This window comes from Glarea lozoyensis (genome assembly GCF_000409485.1).
Source record: "Glarea lozoyensis ATCC 20868 chromosome Unknown GLAREA14, whole genome shotgun sequence".
Taxonomy (NCBI): Eukaryota; Fungi; Ascomycota; class Leotiomycetes; order Helotiales; family Helotiaceae; genus Glarea; species Glarea lozoyensis.
In genome coordinates this window covers 610,659-632,958 of record NW_007360988.1, presented here as the reverse complement: position 1 = coordinate 632,958, position 22,300 = coordinate 610,659, and the positions used below count along the sequence as shown (strand labels likewise).

Here is a 22,300-nt window from a genome sequence, read left to right as displayed (position 1 = left end):
GTGCTCCATAAAAGTTTCATCGCTTACACATCAGTTGCTTTACAAGATTTAATATTAACGCACTTCTCAATTATCTAGGTCGGACACGTTGTACAGCCTGTCCACCACCAAGAGACAGCTCTCGTTCTTAGATAGCATCATTCGTATCAGTCATTCAAGTCGTAGAGACGTGATCATCATGATCCATACAAATAATAATCCAAACGCTTACTGTTGATCGTCAAGATTAAGACGGGGTTTGTGCAGCTGGCGCAGCTGGTGTAGCCCCCCCTCTTCCCCTCGCTGCACCACGACCTCTATCTCCTCTACCTCTACCACCACCTCGTCCTCTTCCCCGAGCATCAAGAGCAGCTGGAGGGGGGACAGCATTGAAGTTTGCTGGTGCGCCTCTACCACCTCTGAAACCACCTCTTCCCCCATTTGTTTGAGCTTGAGGACCACCTCGAATGGCCATGTTGCCATGAATAGCAGGACCGCCATTCTCATATCCCATTCCTCCTCGGCCGCGACCTCTATTGAAATTACCGTTACCCCTAACAAACCCGTTTTGACCTGGACCAGATACAGCACCTCTGAAAGAGCCTCTCAGAGGTGGTGGAGCTCCAGCTTCACGATATTGGCCGCGAGGTCCAGGTGAGCCATAACCACCATTCACGGTCAAAGGCGTAGAATTTGGTGCAGGCTTCTTATCTGTAGCAGCTTTTGAACCGGCGATGACTTGTTTATTCGTAAGATTTAGGACCGAGGTAGATGGAACGGTAGAACCACGGAATGGTGTACAACGATCTCCCAGAGTTGTACCACTCATAAATGTAACATCGAAAACAATGTCAAGTAGAGTAGCGCGAGGTGTTCGTGATATTCCAACTACTGTACCACGCGTCGCAATTGGTACGCGACCAGAGTCCTGGGCATATACGATTCGATCGCCAAGAGTGAATTTTTGGTTTCCAAGTCGGTGCTCTGCATCAGATGGCTTCATAAGAGCATTTCGTGGCACACCCTTCAATTTCTTGAACTCGGTGGCATTGACCACACCACTTTCAGCGGCCTTTTCGATCGCCATAACAGCGTCCGAGTCCAATTGTTCCGCATCCAAAGGAACCTTTTCAAAATTCTTAGACTCGATAGTCTTGAGCCAGGCGACAATTTCTTTGATCTTCACACTAGCTATCTCGGCAGGATAAAAGTCGGTCTCCTCGTACTCATTTCCTTGGGGCTTTCGCTGGATACCAGCGATGAACTCCGGGAACTTGGTCATGTACGTGCTCAAGAGTTCAATGGCCTTGTTGCTGAACTCCCAGCCGTTTTCGCTACGACGCGAGTAGCCCAAAACTTTGAGCTTTTTTGCCTCAAACTTCAAGTTGAGACCAACATTGAGACGCGGCAAGCCACATGCCGAGATTGAGAAAGAAGACGTGATCTTACTTAACACAAGAGGGTGGAGGCCAAGCATTTTTGCTACGGCGTAAGATGGTGTGTAACGGGTCTGAAAGCCTTGGCCGTGGACAACGTTCTTTCCAAATTCGAGTTCTTTGCCCTTCAATATAGACAACCAGATTTCGGCTTTGTTGTCTGTATGGCCCACAACCTCCAAAGGTCTGCCATAGTTGAAATCTCCCAGAAAGAATGCTCTCGATCCGGGTGGAAACTCTTCTTCAATAGGAACAGCAGCTTTCTCCAAGAATCGCTGGTCCTCACTCGTAACTTCATCAACAATGACTTGAGACGCATATTCAACATCTTGTCCCGGAATAATGGCGTATTCTTTGATGGTAGCTCCCTCGTCTGTTTTTCGTAGACCTTTGAGCATCTCTACATGCGTGATCGATTCGACCCCTCCGATGATGATACCCAAACGTTTACTGTAAGTCTCCTCAATGCGCATGGCCTTCTTACGGAAGTCATCAATCTCTCGCGGGCCATGGGGTGTTTGAACTGGGTGAGGTGACCCATCCGTTGCAGGGAAGTAGTCGAACAATTCATCCGAGACTTTGGTAACCTTTGCCTCTTGCAAGAACGGATATCCAACGTAAACCCGCTGGCCAAGTTTCATTGCAGCCGTCTTCACATTTGTTCGGTCTTCCGAATTTTCAATGGTGACCACCATGCTCTCATTCCGGCTGTCCTGTTGGAAAACATTGACGCCATGGAAACCCAAAATAGCATTATAAGGGATAGTAGCCAAGCTAGGAAAGCCAGCAAGCGCGGCATCACCTAACTTCACACCTTGCATCAAGCCTACGTGGTATTCCAACCCTTCGATGGTGGGTAGATCAAAGATGTTCTCGACACAGCGACAATGTGGGATATCCGGGAAGATACCGGTGAGAGAAGAAGGATAGACGAAGTCGATATCTGGGTCGTGAGAAAACTTGAGCGTGACACCAAACTCGTTCCTAAACTTCTCGTCATCGGTCAGAAGTTTGTTGATTGGGGCCATAGCGTCCAACAACCGCTTTTCGTCAATGAACGGAATTTTAACGACTGCTTCCCACTCCATCTTCTTACCATTCATGTCAAGCTCAAAGTCTCGTGGATAGAAATCGATGATTGGTGACTTCGGATTGGTCATAAGGTCATGGTAAACAGCAGGCACAATCTTCTTACTCCGATCTGGAAGAACACCCATAAGTTGTTCGTAAGGATGGAATGGCTGGCCCAGCTTGAAGTTTACATCGGCGCCTAGTCCTTTGATAACATCTATACATCGAATTAGCAATAGCTTATGAAGGTACAAGTCTGAACATACCCGAAATCATTGGGGAGTAGTGATACTGATAAAACCATGGCCATGAAGCCACGCCACGATAGTAGTAATAGAGAACCCATTGTAGCCCTTGAACATAGTTTTCGCACAACTTCGTCAATTCGGTCTCATTCTTACGATCCCACTCGAATTTACCGGAATAGTATTTGTCCTTCCACTCCTGGAACTTCTGCTCGTATTGCTGCTCCATAGCAACCTGCGCTTCGGCCTTCGACAGATCAACGGTCTGAGCATTGTCATACTGCTTGACTACGCGTAGTATAGCCAGTTGGGATTCCTCATCCTCATCCTCATCGTCACTCTCTTCGACCGCAAGCTTCGCTGGGAATGATAACTGTATGTGACGGTCGCCTTCGCCGTCCTCCACTGTCTTCCACTCAAGATGTAGGCTTTCAGCAAGTTCCTGAACAAACTTTCGATCTGCTGCTGGCAAAGTGGAAGGAAGATCCAGAGGCTCGGCTTCGCGCTTTGTGACGTATTTCTTGACCTGCTTCCACACTTCCCTTTGTGGAGTAGTCATAGTGATTTTCCCCTTAGGCTTTCCTTTGACCATCATGACATCCTCCTTAGCCATCTGCTTTGATTTGAACCAATTTTCGTCCGCATTTTCGGTTTCAAAGAAACGATACTCCACGCGCGAAAGCTCCTTTAGCAGCACCGCCAATCGCTCCATGTTAATGACTCCACCTTCATTAATGTATCCCGTGCCCTGCGGGAGTACACTCTTGTAAATCTTGAACATGAGCGCCAACGCTCCTTCATTAATATGCAAATTAGGAAGATTGGGTAAGAAATCGTTTCCAACGAAAAATGCCATCAGTATGAAATCGTCGATAACTCGCTCCAGGTCGAAAGCAAATCCAAGAACCCCTTCATTTTTAAGTTCCTGGAACTCCAGTTCTAGGTATTCCCTCACAATGCAAAGATGCATCAAATAGAAATTCTGGTGCTCCAACTCCTTTGATTTCGCCTTACTTTGTCTGCCGAATGTAACCTCCTCTCGCAACAAGCAAAAGTGTGGATCGTGGCTCAAAAGTCCCAACATGATCAAATCCGCATCGAGTCCATACAAACAATGTCGAACGTTAGGGTCGTAATCCGGTTGCGCTTTTGCCAATCGAATGTATTCCATGATTTTATGTTCTCCTTCTCCAGGCACCTCGTGGCCAGACAGAACAACCTCCACCCCTTGCCAATCGACATCCTCGGATACCTTCTTGTTCACAAAGTATTTCAATTGCTGGGTTAATTTGTGCATGAACGCAGTACCTAGAAAAGTTAGCGTGTGCCTACATTGGAATAACAGGTCCACATACCAGGAGTGATAGCATTACTATCAAACGCCTCCTCCTTTGGCATTTCCTTGCCTTCTTTGATTGCCTTATCTCTAGCAACCTCAACATCCAGAGCGGTTCGAAATCTCCGAGCCCGCTGTTGATTCATTTTTGCTCTTGGCGCAACTCCATCAATAGCCATAAAGAAAAGCTGCTTCGGCTTAATTTTGCCGAACAAATGCTCAATGTAATTGAAGATCGCAATAAACATCTGCTCCTCGGTCATGCGAAAAGTCGCATCGTCAGAGTCTTTGTGCGTACAATTATGAATGATACCATTCATGTCAAGATAAAGACAGTCGAACTCAGGTATGCGATTCTCCGCAATCAACTGAGAAATCGCTGGATACCTCTCACTCATCCATCTGAAGAATTTTGGAACACCCATCTTGACAAATATTACAGCGCGCGCGTTGAATATGTATGCAATGTGTTGTTCGTGGTCGAATTCGAGGTTCGATCGAAGTGGCGGGGAGACAGGACAGCCTTGCTATTACCGCAAAGGCTTGTAGTGGCGGTAGAGAAAGTGCAAAGCACTATTCTTAATCGCTTGAATAATATGAATAATAAAAGAAACTCCTGCTTCTTCAACCCCTCTTCGTGCGTCGCCGTGCTGGTGGAGGTAGATTTATGACTTTTGTGTGTTTCATTCTTTCAAAGGTCAGAGTCAGCCTCGAGTTGAATCATAGATGAACGCAGCATGGGGCCAAATCGCGCTAGTGGCCCGCGCTTCGTAAAGTGGATTTGATCGCGTCTCCTGCATCGCGAATCCTCTTTCGTAGGGCCCAAAAGCGATTTCAACTTGGATTGTTTGCACCCCGCCTGATCAGAACCTGAATTTGGAATCCTTTCCCTCTTGGCTTATCTGTAAAGAAGATCCCCAATAGGTTCCCCATCATGGCACCTGAACCTGTAGACATCGACATGGAAGGTACGCGATCGTTGCCTTTTCCAGAGGGCATTGTGATGTTAATATCAATATGTTGGAACTAACAATTCGTAGTCAACCGCACCGAGATCGATGAAGGAGATGCTGAACAAAAGATTATCAATGAAGGTCATTACATGTTGGCCCTTGCGCAAGTTCCGTGGCTAATTGCTTTCAGAATATAAAACGTGGAAAAAGAATAGCCCTTTCCTCTATGATATGATCTTGAGGTTAGTTTTGACTTGCTGGGGATTGTGAAATGTACTAATACTTCAAAGCACTGCGCTCGAATGGCCTACTTTGACAACCCAGTGGTTTCCGGACGTCAAAGAGTAAGCTTGCATTTTTACCCCGTACTGCGCTTTATCACTAACATTTCGTAGGCCGGCTGGTAAGAACTTCACAATCCACCGACTTCTCATTGGTACACATACCTCGAATGGCGCTCAAAACTATCTCCAAATCGCAAATGTCGAGTTACCAAAGAACATCACTCCCAATCCCCACGACTATGATGAAGAGAGGGGAGAAATTGGTGGTTATGGGAATTCAGCGTCTGGGGAGCAGCCAGCTATAAAAATGAACATTGAGCAAAAGATTGATCACCCCGGAGAAGTCAACAAGGCCAGATACCAGCCACAAAATCCCAACATAATTGCTACAATGTGTGTGGATGGCCGAGTACTTATTTTTGATCGCACAAAGCATAGCAGTATTCCAAAAGGTGTTGTCAACCCCCAAGCGGAGCTCATTGGGCATAAGAAGGAAGGGTTTGGTCTCAGTTGGAACCCGGATCCAGCCCAAGCTGGGAAGCTTGCCACTGGAGGGGAAGATCGTACAGTACGCTTGTGGTAAGTCTAATCTCTATATCCCAATCAACTCTGTCTCATTTAATTTCTTAGGGACCTGAAAACAATCTCCTCGTCAAACAACCACATCAAAGCTTCGCGTGTTTACACACATCACACCGCCGTGGTTAACGACGTTCAATACCATCCAACGCACAGATCACTTATCGGATCTGTATCCGATGATCTCACTCTCCAGATATTAGATGTCAGGCAGGCGTCGAATAGTAAGTCTGCCCAGCAGGGCGAGAATGGCCACTTGGACGTCATAAATGCACTAGCATTCAACCCTGCCTCGGAATTTATTCTGGCAACTGCATCAGGCGACAAGACCATTGGTATCTGGGATATGAGAAACCTCAAAGACAAACTGCATGCTTTGGAAGGTCATACAGAAGCCGTGACTTCACTTGCATGGCATCCACACGAAGAGGCTGTCCTGGGAAGTGCTAGTTATGATCGTAGGGTTATTTTCTGGGATCTCAGCCGCGTAGGCGAGGAGCAGCTACCCGATGATCAAGAAGACGGGCCACCTGAGTTGTAAGTAGTTTCCTGTTTAGATATGGAGCCCGCTAACATCAACAGGCTATTCATGCATGGCGGACACACAAATCACATGGCTGATTTTAGCTGGAATCTTAACGAGCCCTGGGTGGTTTGTAGCGCTGCTGAAGACAACATGATACAAATCTGGAAGGTGGCTGAAGCGATAGTGGGCAAGGATCTTGATGATGTTCCGATGGACGAGTTAGAGAGATGAAGAAAAGATACACCCGATATGTTCGCAGATACCCTGACTTCAAAGTCAACCGACCTCAAATTGTCATGGCCAAGGCGTTACTTTGCATGTATAGGAAAAGGGCGTTGAACGGAAATGGAATGACCCTCGAAAGCTTTTACAACTTTAATCTTCTTCTGCATTGTCTACAGTCAGCAGAAGTTGTTGATTTGTGTGTATCGACAGATGATCGAGAAAACCAGTAACTACGTCGGGGATGAGAAAATGAATAAGCCGGGAACCAACGAGATAATCTCACCTGTAGTCCTCCCGGTACGATCAGCAGAAATATAAGGCCCTCTCATATCCAAGTTGAGTTTGAACAAATCGAAACAACTTAGTTTATAGCAGAAGACATATCCGTTCCACCTTATGCATTTATACCATTAGCCGAATCTCCTTTTTCGTGGAGAGTTGTTGGCAGTATACAGTCCACCTAAATGAACAACAACTGGCTGTAATTTAATGTTTGAGTATGACGACAATTGGTGGACTCTGAGACCAGAATTGCCGGTACATCTAATTCGGGTTTGTGGGGTGAATAATGTTCACCTTTATTTACTTAGGTAGGTATCTTATTGACAATAAAACTCCACTCGCCAAATTTAGAATTGCAATTCTAACTCTTCGAGATTCTCCAACGCTGTATTATATCTAAATACCATCAACCACCAGAGTTCTAAATCAACATGGCGTCCCGACACCATCATCGCGATCAGTATTCATACAATGGAGAGTCATCCTCCAGCGGTGCTAGTCGCGACACCGCAGCAAACCACCTCGCATTTGTAGAGGATACCTCGGAAGATTCTGGACACAACCGAAATGAAGCATCCAATTTTACAGCCTTTGATCACAACGGGAGTATCGAAAATTTCGACCATCGACAGCACACCTCGCAAAATGGCCCTGCGCCCAATCAACGTCTCATATTCTCGAATTTCTCTAACAGATCGGTTTCGGGAGCTTCAAGAACATCATTTCGTTCAACGGACCTCGGAGATGCTATGGAAGGACTCGAACTCCCATCTTCGGAACATCATGGGGATGAGGAGAAGACTGAGGAGGAAATGAGAATTGAGTATGAGGCAGAGCTCGTTGCGCGAGAACAAGCACGGGAAAACATCACCGAGGACACTCTCGAGAGCTTTGGAATTGGCACAAGTAATACTTTCAACGGCTACGGAATTGACTTTGACGCGTGCGATCCTCTCTCAAGTGGTTCAGAGGATGAATACTCTGACAGCGGCATGTCAGACCGAAGTGACTTCTGGACTTGCCGACCGCTAGCACCACAGCTTGTCAATCCGCGAACTCGATCACGGAAATTCGATCTCTTCGACTCACTTGGGAATTATGCCGAAATATCCCTAGCAATCGCGAAACACCTATCCATCCAAGGCTTCCTACATCTTTACGCCATGTCAAGGGACTTCCATGATGCGGTGGATCAACATCTCACGTCTTGTGTACTCGACAATGCGAATAATATGGCGCCTGAATCTGCGAGAATATTTAGATTTACAATGTACGACAAACTCCTGCTTCCTGATCCCGCCGGGCGACGACATCCAACGAGACCAAAAGAGATCCGGCGGGTCCCGGGGTTCAAGTACCTCCAAATGATACACCATCGAGAGAAGACTGTTCGAGATATCTTAGCTTGTTTAGCGAGAGAGGGACATCGAACACCGCAGGGCATGTCTTTATCTTTGAAGAAAATGTGGCTGCTGATGGATCTTTCTACTACTCGACAGCGAGTTATGTTTATGCATTCGCGGAAGTTCTTTACGGACAGGGATTTATATAATATACAGCTTTTTATCGTGAAGCTTGATATGCGGTTCAACGATCCGATTGAGGGACCGGCTGAGGATGATATACGCAAGCTTATGCTAGGTCAACGAGGCTTGACACCGCTTCGCAATCTTCTGAGACGCAAGGACTTCAAAACGTACGAGGAAATCATCAGATGTCAAGTCCGCTACCAATGGAATCTTCGGCCTCAGGACCGCGGATGGCCGATTTTTGGCATCAAGCCTTCAGAGGTTGGGATTGGACATCTGGAGGGTTGGGGCCAAGGAATAATACATTTGTTGAGACCAGATGAGTTGGTAGTAAGAGAAGCTGTTAAAAGAGGGTTGGATTTGAAGAATCATATCATGCTCATGATGCTGTGGGGGCATGTTGATTTGAAGACTGGAGAGAATATATCTGCTAGTGAGGAGGAGAAATATATGTCTGATGAGGAGCCGATTAGTATGAAATATAGATGGAAAGACGATGAGGATTATGACTCAGCATGGGAGGAGGATCAATTTGATATAAATACGACACCTACGAAGACGAAAGAGAAGACGATCCAGGAGTTGATTGCTGAGAGCTCTCCGCGAAATATAGAGGAGGAGGTTGAAAGAATCTTAAGGAACAGAAAAATGCAAAATATGGGGATGAACGCTGTTACAAACAACAAAAACACACCACCAATCGAGAATACTCGCTTCAAAGAGCCAGCAATAAGCACGAAACGATCTTTCATGGAAGCCAACGACGAAGGTGCAAACGAGGTGGATTCAGATGCCGACTACGCGGATCCTGATAATGCTATACATAACATGGCTGACGATGAATTCGATATCCCAGATAGCCCCATCAAGAAGAACAACAAAGGGAAAGGGCCAGCTTCAGATGACGATTATGCGGATCCGGACAATGATATACATGATATGACTGATGGCGAGTTTGATATTCCTGATAGTCCTGTTAAAAAGAAGATTAAAGGAAAAGAGCGGGATATGAGTAGTGCTCCTTTTCAAGGCTTTGGTGGGAGTATTAATCAGACCTTTTCGAGTTCAAATACTGCGAGTATTCCCGCGCCGAATTTTGGTATGATGAGTGATGCTGCGCGACGAGGCCCAAACCTGGAATTTAGAACTCTACAACCAGCGCCCCAGCCAACACCAGATATGTTCAGTGGTCTAGGTCGGATGGCGGAAGCTTTAACGAATACAATCTACACTGAGACTCCTCCAAGTATCACAACATCCAGTGATTCATCAGCGTTTACTGCAGGGCCCTCGAATCCACCTCCAACTCCTAGACCACCACAGTCATCATTTGGAGGATTTGGAGCACAGCGACGAAATATTGCAACATCTAGTAATCCATCAAGATCCATCGCAGGACCATCGAATCATCCTCTAGCACCACGAATACCTCAATCATTGTTTGAAGGGTTGGGTTCTGGGCCACAGAGACAGCGTGAAATGGTGAATTCATCAAATGCGGAGGAGGATGAGGATATGGAGGATGGTATAGAGGATGAAGATATGAGAGATGGGGAGGATGGTATGGAGGACTAGGTAATTTGAGAATGCAGTTTGATACATCTCTATTTGATGCTTCCAATATGAGAAGGGATCAAGATTAAATACAACACAGACTTGTGACTGTGGAAAATATTTTAGAATGTTCCTAATACGGGCACTCGTTGCTATTTGTACATACAAATAACAAAAGACATATGGATTAGTGGATGATGGATGTCAACCAAGTATTGTTCACGTATAAGAAATAAGAGAAATTTAATCCAAAATAGAAATGACTATACTTTACTACTTTCCAGCTGATGTTTCACTTCTGCATCCAATCATTTTGACCATGCCCATATATCACCTTCCCCAGATTCGCAGCACCGCACATCAAATCAAGAACCTCACAAGTACTGACCTCAATCATCTCCGAGTCACCGCCATCGTAAATCATTCTTAAGGCCCACAGATGACCCCGACCGGAGACGTAATCAGCACTCTCCAATTCTGTACGTATATATTTACGTGCTGTGCTGCCGAGCGAGGCTTGCCGCATGTTTTGAAACAAATCACAGCACATCGATCAGTTTTTGGATGTGGCAGCTCCGATCCCGTCGGGTAGGTCTTGATGCGGATAGGGAGGTGAGTGAGATTGCCGATGGCGGTTGTGATGGATGGGAGGTTGTGGGACGTGGGTTTGGGGATTTGCTTGGTTGGGAGGGAGGGGAGAGTCGGAATGGGGATGGGGAGAGAGATTTGTGTGGGACGAGGAGGTGGAGGAGGAAGTTTGGTTGTTGTGAGTTTTTGTCTTCAGATGCACAATTTGGTGGTTCAAGATTATCAAATTGATGTTTGGTTGTCTTCGAAAAGGAGTACCCGTCTTGCAATTCGCAGACTTCCTCAAAGTTATACATCACTAAATCGGCCGCTTCCCGCAGTTTGCACATTACGGTCACAACGGCTGAACTGCATCGGCAGCCGCCGAGTCTCTTTCAATTGGCTGTTGAGATGTTTGACTCGAATATGGTATTGAATAATCCTTGAAGCAACGGGAGCGGGAAACATCAAATACCGGGTGAGCACCATTGCTTTTTACAGAACTGGATCATTTGAGGCTCGTGGCTTTCACGCTTTCACGTTTTCGGCATGCTTCTTGAGTACGTCGTTGTGAGGTGTCGAATATCGTGTGTGATACGAGATTGTGTACAGGATGGAAGTTGTGGAAGTATCGGGTTTATTTTGCTGGATGTGGTTGAGGTGGTGCTGAAGTAACCTTACCGTTGGAAACTGGTGTCGTTGATACTCGAGCATATCTAGCTTCGTATCTAAGCAGGTCTCTCGAAGGCTAGTCTAGATTGCTATTCCATTATTCGAGCAGTATGAAGCTTTCAAAGATTCAAAGAAGCTTCTTGCAGCTATATCCAATATCTAGAAGCTGTTGAATTACCATTTGGCATACTGGTCAGTGCTGCTCAAAGTACCGTCGACATCCGGTGTGCTTCGTAGGCTTCAGGGGTAAATACGACGTTTATGAAACATCTAACATCCGAGTTCGTGGTATATGATAAGGCAGACTCGTGGGGGCATCTTAACCGCTTTCGAAGGTCGAAGGTGGTGCTGGTAGTATTCAGACGATATCAGTATCCCGTACGAGTATCGAACGGGTGTTTGGAAATTCTTTTTAAAATCTCTCAAAAGAACAAAATAATGAGGTTAACGTCTCCTAACGGTTACAGCCGTAGCTTCGCCTCGCATGTAGCATTTCATAAAAAGGGACCTGCGCCGGGTTGGTAAAAAACGTGGTTCAAACTTTGGATGGCGTTGACGACTTGCATTGTGGATAAATAGTGACCCACCACGAATAAGTACTTGGCAAGGCTAAATATATAGTTGCGAGTAGGTCGAAGGTGATCACTTGGATGCAAACAATTACACCTCCTCCAGACGTCCAAAAATTTGACTGAAAAGACACCAAAACACGACTGCATTCAATTAAATAAAAATACGGACCGTTTTATTCAATACGTAAATCACACCGATTTTATAACTATATCCAAGCTTCCGCACTGTCCTTTCGGTAAACCACCTCTTTCCGATCTTAGCGGCAAACCCCAGTCGCCGTAATTTGCCCGGCAAGAGAAACAGAGTGTTGATGAATCCACCTCCTTTTATTTTTCATACCAAACCATAGGAGGAGTAGAAAGACTATCCCCTTCAAAAGTACAGATTTCTGGTGTTGTGCGTGAGCTTCAATAACCTCCTGTTCTTCTCTCCCTCCTACCTCCGCCGTCGCTCTCTCCCGCTTCTCTCCCGCCTCCAACAATTTCCTCCATTCTACCCTCGCGACTCGATTTCGATACTCCCTCAGAGCGATCTGCGAGTAATCAACATTCACCAAGGAAGCATGTCGTCCAGCACGCAGGGTCAGCAAAACCTTGATAGATATGTCGTTATCCACGTCGCAACCACTTGTGACGAGCATGGAGTGTATGTGACGAAGGATTCGGCGGAAGTGATCGAGCTTGGGTGGATCCTCCTGGATGCTAAGAACTGCGAGGAGGTAGGTTCAATTCCATTTTCACTACATTTTGCACCATATTCTTCCATACTGACTGCTTCATGTAGCTCTACCGCGACTCCGTGCTTGTCAAGCCTATCAACACACCCATTACACCGCTTTGCAGTAAGTTGGAAAGGAGATCTCAAACACATATCACGGCGGGCTTAATCACACACGTTGGAAGGGGATTGATATACAGGGGATTATCGCTGACATGGATTTTCTATAGCTAGCTTGACCACTCTGACTTGGGAACATGTTCGCAATGCTGGCACCTTTCGTGACGCCATCAACCGTTTCGACGCCTTTGCGTCGGAGCATCTGACATCACAGAACCTCGACTTTTCCTTCGTTACCCTCGACTCTTGGGACCTCCGTGTGCAACTTCCCCGCGAAGCTCGCGATAAAGCCGTGGTGCTGCCACCATATCTCCAACACTCGAGAACCTTCGACCTCCGAACCGAGTACCAGCGATGGCAACAACACCATCCAGAGTCTCTGCCTTTTGGACCATCAATGTTGTCCAATATCTGCGCAGCTCTGGAGGTTGAACCGGTTACAGCAAGCGCTCCAATCAAGCACAATCTTCCATTCCACCTACAGGCTCTTGCACCTGCATCTCCTCGTAGAGCCATGGAGGAAGCAGTCACCTTGGCACGAGTTCTTCGTGGCCTTATCAGAAAATCTCAGCCTCCTCATGAACACCCGGATGTCCTCACTCGGCCAATGGACGCTCGGGCCGACGTTAGAGCTTTCTTGTCAGAACGCAGCAAAGTACTTCACATGGCAGGTCTTCCTCACGATACGACACAGTCCGAGTTGGAGAGCTGGTTTACTCAATTTGGTGGACGCCCAATTGCATTCTGGACTCTGCGCACCCCAGACCAACATAAACCTACAGGTTCTGGATTCGCCGTGTTTTCCTCGCATGAAGAGGTAAGCCTAATTCCTTTCACTTCTCTCTCTCTGTATTGTTCGAACTGCGTATCATACCAGAATGTCGCTCCTGCGCCCTCTGAGCATATTTTAATACTTTTATGACAAAATCATTCAACCTTCCCTTCCGGCTCTCATGGAACTCTCCCTTTACCAAGATCATTGTCTAACACCATTTCAGGCCGCAGAAAGTTTGTGCATGAATGGACGTGCTCTTAATGAGAAGGCTATCGAGGTCTCTCCCTCATCTAGCCGTGTACTTGACAGAGCCGCAGAAATTCTTACTCCATTCCCACCAAGCAAGAATCGCCCACGCCCAGGAGATTGGACTTGCCCCTCGTGTGGTTTCTCCAATTTCCAACGCCGAACGGCTTGTTTCCGCTGCTCATTCCCGGCTATGGGCGGTGGGCCGAGTGGTGATTCTATGGGAGGTTATGGTGGTGGTGGTGGGTACGGTTACGGACCTCCAGCCATGATGCCACCTCCTCAACACATGGGACACCATGGTGGGATGGGTGGTGGCCACGGTGGTGGTCGTATGGGTGGTGGTGGTGGAAGTGGAGTTGTTCCATTCCGTGCTGGCGACTGGAAATGTGGTTCAGAGGGTTGTGGTTACCATAATTTCGCTAAGAACGTAAGCTGCCTTCGTTGTGGCGCTAGCCGTGCGGGTGCTGCCGTCGTGGCTGACTCCGGATATCCCTCCCCAATGGACCCTCCATCGAACTACGGTATGGGGCCTGGATCTATGGCAGCTACACCTGGGCCTGGACCTTTCGCAGCATCAGCTGGAGGTTTCGGATCTTCTGGTGGATATGGAGGTCAGCACTTTGCCGGTCCTCCAAGCACATATGCCCTTCCTTCCGGCCTTGGAGGCAACTCATCTGGACCATACCCATCCCTTAACACTCATTTCGGTGGCGGTCCTTCTGGTGGCGGTGGAGCACAATCTGCTGGACCTTTCGATAGCCGCGCTGCTGAAGCAGCTTTCCAATCTGCCAACAACGGTCCAGCTTCAGCCGGGCCTGGTTCCAACCATTTCTACACCAGCCAGAGTGAAAGCGACCCTTTCGCTTTCCTTTCTTCAGGCATGGGTAACTTGAACATGGGCAGTGGTGACGCCCGTCAGAACGGTGGTTCTGCTCAACTCAGCGCCCCAAGCAAATCGCCTGCTTAAGCGCGACATTTTATTTTTACGCCTACTTTCCCTATTTCAACATATACATACGGTTCTGCTTTCTTTCACGACTGTGACTATACTTCAGGACGGCTTTGGGGTTGAATTGAAATATAGACATCATTTGTTCAGAGTTATCTGAGTCATTGCGAAGCGCTGTTGCGAGGGCATTGGTTCGGCATGTAGGTTTGGTGGTCGGTTGGCATACAGAAAAACGGAAATGGAAAAGTCAAAGCAACACATCGACAAATCTCATATATGGAGAGAGCAAATTTGGCACCAAAGGATTATGAAAGCGTTGGAGTTTTTTAATGCGGATGGGAATGGATATGAATCACTCAGGATGGTGTCGTTTTCACATATGGAACCTGGCGAGGTGGGATAACTTAAGTTGTTTGTCATTGTTTTTTATTTTCCTGAATCTGGAGAAACTTTGCATGCGCTGAGGTTACCCTTTCAAGAGAACAAAATAGTTTTGTTGTTATGGTGCATAGCGAAGGGGTCTGGGGTCTCGCGAAAGGGGGGTCTGGGTGTCGTCTACCTATCTAGTCTGCTTCTTCGAATTCCGCTGTTCGGTTCTTATGCGCATTGAATCTATTCTCGTATACCGTACATTGTACCATTCTCGAGGGGTTCTCTTTCGATCGGAAATTGTACTGTAACGCAACCGAATATCTCGTCCTCACTTTCGTCCATCGCCCTTAGGCCGCTTCGAACCGAACCGAACCAAAACCTCGACAACCCTCGATGACGTCGACTACTGGAATTAGTATGGGATGGGATGGGATATGGGATTATACTGCGTGGTTGTGTCGGATTCCAGCGGCTTTGTTTTCTGTATCTTGATGTTGTCATACTTTCGTTGATATTATATTTCTTCCACATCTCTGTTTCATAAGCTCTTCCATTCATCACTGTGTTTCAATTTGTTTCCATGGAAGGAAAGACGAGAGGGAGGATAGGGGGTTGTTGATTTAAAAAAGACTGTTAAAGTGTTGGGTTGGTTGGTTGGGTTGTGTGAGTTTGCAAAATTGGATTGGGTTAGCTGGATGGGGTGTAGGCCTGGTATGGTGTTGATCGATTATGGAAAGGAAAGATGGTACACTGTAATGTTGTTTCGGGATTGGGGAGTGGGGTTAGGGGAGATTTGTGTTTATTACTTCTTTGTTGTTGTTTCTTTCGAATTTACTTGTTTTCTTATGCTTTTCTTTCTTGATATAGCCTGGGTGGTGAGGGTGGAGTAGGGGATGTGTAGTAGATAGAAATGTGGGTGTGGGAAGGAGGATATATCGTCGAAGTAATTACATAGTTTTTCAACCCTCTTCCCCTCATCATCACGCTGCTCATGTGCCTACAACTTCTCCCGTCCCCCGATATCTTCAATCTCACAAACCATCTCCCCACCCCCAACACCCTCACCCTCCTCTACCTCACACACCCACACCACCCTTCCTCCCTGCCCCTGAACCCGTATCTCTAACTCCATCTTCATCTGCCGCACTACGGCTACTACGTCGCCTTCTCGCACTATGTCGCCAACTGAGATTAGAAGCTCCATTAAGGTGCCTGGGAAGGGGAAGAGGATGTGCGACGGGTTTGAGGGGGTGCCGCGGCGGTGGGAGGTGAGGGTTGGGGAGGGGGAAGAGGTGGATGTTAGGGCTAGGTTGTAGGGTTGTGGTGATGAGGTGAATTGAGAGGTGGATTGCGGGGTGTAGAGGATTGAGGCGGAAAGGGAGTCGGGGAAGGCGTTGCGGGATAGAGATGTTAGTGTTAGGTGTGAGAGGATGGGGTCTTTTAACTCTGAGGACTGGGATGTTAGGGAAATGGACCAGGCGTCGCCTTTTTTAAGAAGGATAGTTGAGGGTGCTGTGGTGGTTGTCGCCGTATTTGTCTGTCTTGGTGGTGGTTTTGGTGTTAACATCTCTCCGCTTTTTAGTAAGGAAGGGAGAAGAGTTTCGAGCCATCGCGTATCGCATTTTCCATTCTCGAAATCTGGGCTGGCGAGGATACCGCGGAGGATGTTTAGGTTTGTTGTTATGCCTTCGATCCAAGTTTCTTCTAGTGCTCTTCTTGCTTTGGAAACGACGGTTTCCCATGAGTTTCCTGAAATTACGAGTTTTTGCGAGGAGACTGTCGAAGTCTGTTCCTATCACGGCTGGATGGCCGCTGGTAAGATGTGTATCGACACGAACTCCATTTCCCATGGGGAAGCCAAAACCCTTAATCTTCCCCACGCTCAAAGCCCAGTTGTTAGCCACATCCTCCGCTGTAACCCTTAACTGAATCGAATACACCGGCGGAGGCACTTCTGGATCTTGCCCCAAAAACCTCGGAAACACATCTTCCAACCTATATCCCTGCGCAATCAAAACCTGCAACCTCACCAAATCAACCCCCAAAGCCAATTGCTCTGTAACAGTATGTTCAACCTGAATCCGCGGATTAACCTCCAAGAACCAGTACTCCTCTTTCTCCTCCGAAACCAAGAACTCAAAGGTTCCAAGACTCAAAAACCGTACCTGTCGCGCCATCTTCAACGTCGCTTCGATCACTTTACTCACTAATCTCCGGTTGGCGAGTGAAGAGGGAGCGAATTCCACGACTTTTTGAAAACGCCGCTGGATGCTGCATTCGCGTTCCCATAAGTGTCGGACGGCTCCTGTGCCATCGCCGATGATTTGCACTTCGATGTGGCGGTAGCCTGAGATTGCGGCTTTTTCGGCGAAGATGAGGGTGCTGGGACTTTCCTTCAGTGCTAGGGACACGGATCTTTCGAGTTCGGAAGATTGATAGACGATACGAATCCCGCGACCGCCGCCCCCGTCGACGGCTTTGACGACGATCGGGTATCCGACTTTTTGCGCGAAGGTCTCTACGTCTGAGGGGGATGAAGTCGGGTTTTGCAAGGCCGGAAGAACGGGGACGTTGCATTCCTGAGCTAAGGCTCGGGCTTGCAGTTTATCGCCTGTTCGGGAGAGGATTGCTGGACCGGGACCGATGACATGGCAGTTTGCTTCTGTGAGCATGCGTTGTGAGAATTCGGCCGATTCGGAGAGGAAGCCGTAGCCTGGGTGGATGGTGTCGATAGCATAGTGTTTTACGAGGGTGATGAGGTGGGAGATGTCGAGGTAGGAGGAGGGAGAGGGGAGGGCGATGGAGTGCGTTGAGTGGTGCGTGTGAAGGGTGTCAGAGGGGGTGTGGAGGGTGTAGGTTGGGATTGAGAGTTCGCGGGTTGTTGAGAGGATTCGGGTTGCTATTTCTCCCCTGGGTGGGTTGGGTGTTAGCTTATATGATTCGTGTAGCCCTTATCGGAAATTTATATAGAACAATCTTCTCGCTTCCAGGCTGTGAGAAATGCCTTCATAATGTTGTTGAATGAAATGAATGATGAAGCGACCATCACTTCTTTTAAAGAACTACTTTTGAGTTGACTCATAAACGATCACTTACAGCAAAGAGAAAATGAAGAATACAATTTGTAACGATTTATATGAGTTGAAGCTAGCTTACCTATTAGCAATAAGTAATCGTTTGATCGGTCGAATCTCCGCCATAGTCTCTCCTTCCCTTTGACAACCAATGAAATTCCTTGATGAGGGGCCAAGAAGCTCTGCGATTTCTCTTTCTCTTTCAAACTCTCTCTATATAAGCCGTCGGAGGAATAAATTCAAACGACTTCTTGTATCTGCGGTCTTTCTAAGTTGTCGCTGTGGTTGAGGTCGAGCTAGCGTCGACTACATGAATGAGCCTCGGCTATCTACCCCTCAACTATCAACTATCAACAATCGTGGTTTTGAATCATAGTATTGTAACAGCAATGTTATAAACCAAAGAAATCCGATATCTAGCCATTTAGTTGGGACAATCTCCGACAATGGGGAATGGAAATGAAAATAACACAAACTCATCTAACCCATCAACAAGATTATCTCAAGTAGCGTCTCACCTATCGCCAACCCCAGCAAAAAAACGCAAAAGCCCTCGCAATAAAAAGGATGAACCACCAGCAGATTACTCAGACATACTGAGCCAACTCAAAACCCTCAGAAAAAAAGCTAGTACGCCGGACATCAACAACAAAGGCTACATCCGCCAAAAACAAGCCGGAAAGCTCTGGGTCCGAGAACGCGTCTATTCCCTCCTCGACGCCGGAAGTTTTCAGGAAATAGGCTCCGTATCAGGGACCGTGACATGGAAACAGCTTTCGCCAAAAAAGGAAGAGCCGATGGATTTCGTGCCAAGTAACAATGTTCAAGGCTTCGGCAAGCTCAATGGACGGAAAATTGTGTTTACCGCGGATGACTTCTCGATTCGCGCTGGTCATGCGGATGGAGCGTTGATGGAGAAGACGATTTACTTGGAGAAACTCGCTGTGTCGCTGAGATTGCCAATTGTGAAATTAGTAGATGGCTCGTCGGGCGGTGGGAGTGTTACGACTATCAAAACACATAGATTTTCGTATATCCCGCCTATGCCATCATTTAAACACGTAGTCGAGCAGCTTAACCTCGGAATACCAAATCTCGGCGCCGTGTTGGGTCCAGCTATAGGCCTCGGAGCAGCTCGAGTGGTGAGCTGTCATTTCTCGGTCATGGCTGCGGATGTTGGCTCGTTGTTTAATGCTGGACCGAAAGTTGTAGCGGGAGCTACGTTTGAGGAGGGCTTGAGTCTGGCTGATTTGGGGGGGCCGGGGATACATTGCACTAATGGGACGATTGATAATTTGGCGGAGGATGAGATGGGGTGTTTTGAGCAGATTAGAACGGTTTTGTCGTTTCTTCCTAATTCGGGGAGTTCGTTGCCGCCGGTGGTGAAGTGTGAGGATCCAGCTGATCGGTTGTGTGAGGAGTTAAGGACGATTATACCGAGACGGAAGGCGAGGATGTATGATCCAAGGAGGATCATAAGGTCAGTTGTTGATTTGGAGAGTTGGTTCGAGATTGGTGCTCTATGGGGAACTTCTGCCATTGTTGGCCTGGCTAGACTTGATGGGCGACCGGTGGGGATCATATCCTTGAACTGCGAAGTTAACGCCGGCGCTCTTGATGCTGCTGGCAGCCAGAAGATCACTCGTCATTTAAAATTCTGCGACATTTTCAACATACCTATCCTCCAATTCGTTGACGTGCCGGGATATGCGATAGGAACGACCGCAGAGAGAAGTGCGACCATGAGACATGGTATAGCACTCGCAACAACCTATTTCTCCACCACCACACCGGTGTTCAGCGTTGTAACAAGAAAGGTGTATGGAGTAGCAGGAGGAATCATGCTTGATTGCAGAGACCCTCGGATGAGAATTGCATGGCCAAGTGGGGAATGGGGAAGTCTCCCGCTGGATGGAGGTATTGAAGTTGGGCATGCTGCAGAATTAAAGGCTGCGGAAGCTGCTGGGAAGCGAGAGGAACGGTATAAAGAGTTGGAAGAAGAATATACAAGACTAATGAACCCTGTTCGTACTGCTAATGCGTTTGGAGTCGAGGAGATCGTGGATCCTGCTCTCACACGACAAATTGTCTGTGAATGGTTGAAACATGTGTAAGTCCTGCTTTGGTATGCTTTTTTGCTGTGCTAGTATGCTAACTCTGCGATAGATATGAAGAACTGCTTCCGATCCGCTTGGTAGAGCGGGGTATTGGGAAGATAAACCCGATTTTTTATTGAAGAATATAATTAATGACATACGGAAAAAAACCGAGAGTTCGAATGTCTAGAATATGGACGTGCAGATCTCTTTTGATCTCAAAGGCTTCACAAACCCTGTCCCGACAAAACCCCCTTGAAGGAAACACACATTCGCATTGACTTGGTATGCGGCCGACAAGTACAATACCTTTCTTAGCCCCAAAATAAATTCGGTGATGCTCACGGCCGTCCAAATGAGCATACTTGTGAATGAGTTGGTACTTGCCACCGCTTGTAGGTTACTGCCACAATAGCGGTCTTTGATTGTAACATGAATCTCGAAACACTTCTGCCGACTGGTTCTTAAAGCCTTCAATGGACTCGTGCGATCTAAAAGTTTCATTTCAATGTCGCTGTACTACCTCCCAATATGTTTCTCACATAAATTTCCACCATAGACCAATTGTCACAGCTAACACGGCAGTGCCTACTAACATCACATTTCTGAGAGCGTTGAACAAGCTTCTCCTCGTGATGATAGCAATTTAATCTTTAAGCGCAGCGGACTCGTTGATATGTGGAAAGGGCTCATTTGGAATAGGCTTGCCGAGAAATTCACACAACGGCTCCCATCCACTTTCTAGCTCGTAATTGAGCAGTCTTTTAGGGGGTGTTGCGGCTCGTATGGCATCATAGTGCGCGTAGTAACTTTCTCGCAATTTCGCCTTCATCTCCCCTCTACTTGTTACATGTTTGGCTTTGGCGATCATGTTTGAAATTCTTGTCATCCGACCAAGACATTGAGGATCGAGAAATGCAAGGACATTGTAGACCGGATTCCACATAACATCAACTAGCGATAGAAAGCTTCGTTCCCATGCTTCGAAATCTCGTTGCACAAGAATAACTTTGGCATCGGGATAGGCTGTGATGAGTTCGGATCCAAAATATGATGGAGGAGTATCTGTGACAGCTTCACAATGACCAAGTAAACCGTCGAATTCCTTTCTCCAGTTTATGGTCGAGGCATTACCATTGAGTTTGGCTTCTGCTAGTTCAATCCAGATGTCCCATTCCCGGAGATTTTGAAAGGTGTTCAAATTGTGAAAGACATCATTGTGGCCTAGTATATGGAGAGCCACTTTCATTGCTAGACCTTCAGTTAGAACAATTTCTGAACAATATGGACTGACTAATGACTTACATGCGGTACCTGTTCGTGACATTCCCAAACTCAGGACTTGCATGGGGACAGTTCTTTTGCACTTGCGTCTATCAATATCCAAATCTCCAGGAAACATTTTAGGGTCGAAGTAAGCCTTCCATTTCGCCGTTTGAGCATCGCTGAATGTCGCCATAATGATGTACCTGAAGGGCTAGAGTGTTTTTCGGGCAAAAGGTTGCCAAAAGATTTATGAGGCCGCTGTTGACGTGTGCTACATAACCTTCGCGGGTTGCAATATTGGTAATTGTCCTGTGTGATGCAGACGATATGAGAGTGAAAAGAAGAAGGCATCCGGGGTAGTACGAGCTGTCCTTACTAGGACAACATGATAGTAGACTGTAAGACATGTGTCTCACCTGTTATTACCGACACTATCATGACTGCTTGCCTTTAGCTGGAATTGAGTCCGAGTTGTTAAACTCTATTTCGTGATAGTCTGGCTTAAACGCGCTACTGGCTTAAGTGAGGTAGGAACTTCGCACTTGCGATCTCATCCTGCAGCTTTATGACTGCCGCTTCAAAATCGAAGTAAGTTGATGGTCAGATTCCACATTTGGTCTTAGGTCTCCGCCATACGATCGCTTTGAGGTTGGACGTCCTGTTTTGTATTCCTCCTTGAACGAGGCTTTGAAATCAGAGACCAATCAGACGAGAACAAACGGACTGGGGATATGGTAGCCAGAGGTGCCATTGTCTTCCCAAGAGTAAAAAGAAGCGATCCACCATACGGTGAAGTGGAATTACATCTCATAAGATACCTTTTCAAGGTTGATTCGCCAAGTATATGTCGTCGAATCCTCAAGAGCCTGCG

General features: G+C 47.0%; 7 protein-coding genes across 7 annotated transcripts; 4 read left to right on the top strand and 3 right to left on the bottom strand.

Annotated features, from left to right (window-relative positions):
* Nucleotides 1-226: 226 nt before the first annotated feature.
* GLAREA_06783 (uncharacterized protein) lies at nt 227-4,492 on the bottom strand (the record flags this gene model as incomplete). The annotated part of the gene is made up of 3 exons (XM_008080731.1): nt 227-2,703; nt 2,753-4,039; nt 4,087-4,492. 3 exons carry the CDS (start codon nt 4,490-4,492, stop codon nt 227-229), a joined length of 4,170 nt encoding a protein of 1,389 aa, XP_008078922.1.
* Nucleotides 4,493-5,001: 509 nt separating this feature from the next.
* Nucleotides 5,002-6,640, top strand: GLAREA_06782 (WD40 repeat-like protein; the record flags this gene model as incomplete). The annotated part of the gene is made up of 7 exons (XM_008080730.1): nt 5,002-5,035; nt 5,108-5,161; nt 5,211-5,262; nt 5,311-5,364; nt 5,416-5,883; nt 5,935-6,420; nt 6,466-6,640. 7 exons carry the CDS (start codon nt 5,002-5,004, stop codon nt 6,638-6,640), a joined length of 1,323 nt encoding a protein of 440 aa, XP_008078921.1.
* Nucleotides 6,641-7,347: 707 nt separating this feature from the next.
* GLAREA_06781 (uncharacterized protein) lies at nt 7,348-10,020 on the top strand (the record flags this gene model as incomplete). Its single annotated transcript, XM_008080729.1, has 1 exon — nt 7,348-10,020. One exon carries the CDS (start codon nt 7,348-7,350, stop codon nt 10,018-10,020), a length of 2,673 nt encoding a protein of 890 aa, XP_008078920.1.
* Nucleotides 10,021-12,373: 2,353 nt separating this feature from the next.
* Nucleotides 12,374-14,639, top strand: GLAREA_06780 (Ribonuclease H-like protein; the record flags this gene model as incomplete). The annotated part of the gene is made up of 4 exons (XM_008080728.1): nt 12,374-12,529; nt 12,595-12,652; nt 12,759-13,465; nt 13,647-14,639. 4 exons carry the CDS (start codon nt 12,374-12,376, stop codon nt 14,637-14,639), a joined length of 1,914 nt encoding a protein of 637 aa, XP_008078919.1.
* Nucleotides 14,640-16,483: 1,844 nt separating this feature from the next.
* Nucleotides 16,484-18,193, bottom strand: GLAREA_06779 (Glutathione synthetase ATP-binding protein; the record flags this gene model as incomplete). Its single annotated transcript, XM_008080727.1, has 2 exons — nt 16,484-17,903; nt 18,150-18,193. The coding sequence occupies 2 exons, from the start codon at nt 18,191-18,193 to the stop codon at nt 16,484-16,486; spliced, it is 1,464 nt and encodes a 487-aa protein (XP_008078918.1).
* Nucleotides 18,194-18,513: 320 nt separating this feature from the next.
* Nucleotides 18,514-20,303, top strand: GLAREA_06778 (ClpP/crotonase; the record flags this gene model as incomplete). Its single annotated transcript, XM_008080726.1, has 2 exons — nt 18,514-20,177; nt 20,234-20,303. The coding sequence occupies 2 exons, from the start codon at nt 18,514-18,516 to the stop codon at nt 20,301-20,303; spliced, it is 1,734 nt and encodes a 577-aa protein (XP_008078917.1).
* A 506-nt stretch (nt 20,304-20,809) lies between these two features.
* On the bottom strand, nt 20,810-21,622 carry GLAREA_06777 (P-loop containing nucleoside triphosphate hydrolase; the record flags this gene model as incomplete). Its single annotated transcript, XM_008080725.1, has 2 exons — nt 20,810-21,414; nt 21,469-21,622. 2 exons carry the CDS (start codon nt 21,620-21,622, stop codon nt 20,810-20,812), a joined length of 759 nt encoding a protein of 252 aa, XP_008078916.1.
* Between the last annotated feature and the right edge of the window lie 678 nt (nt 21,623-22,300).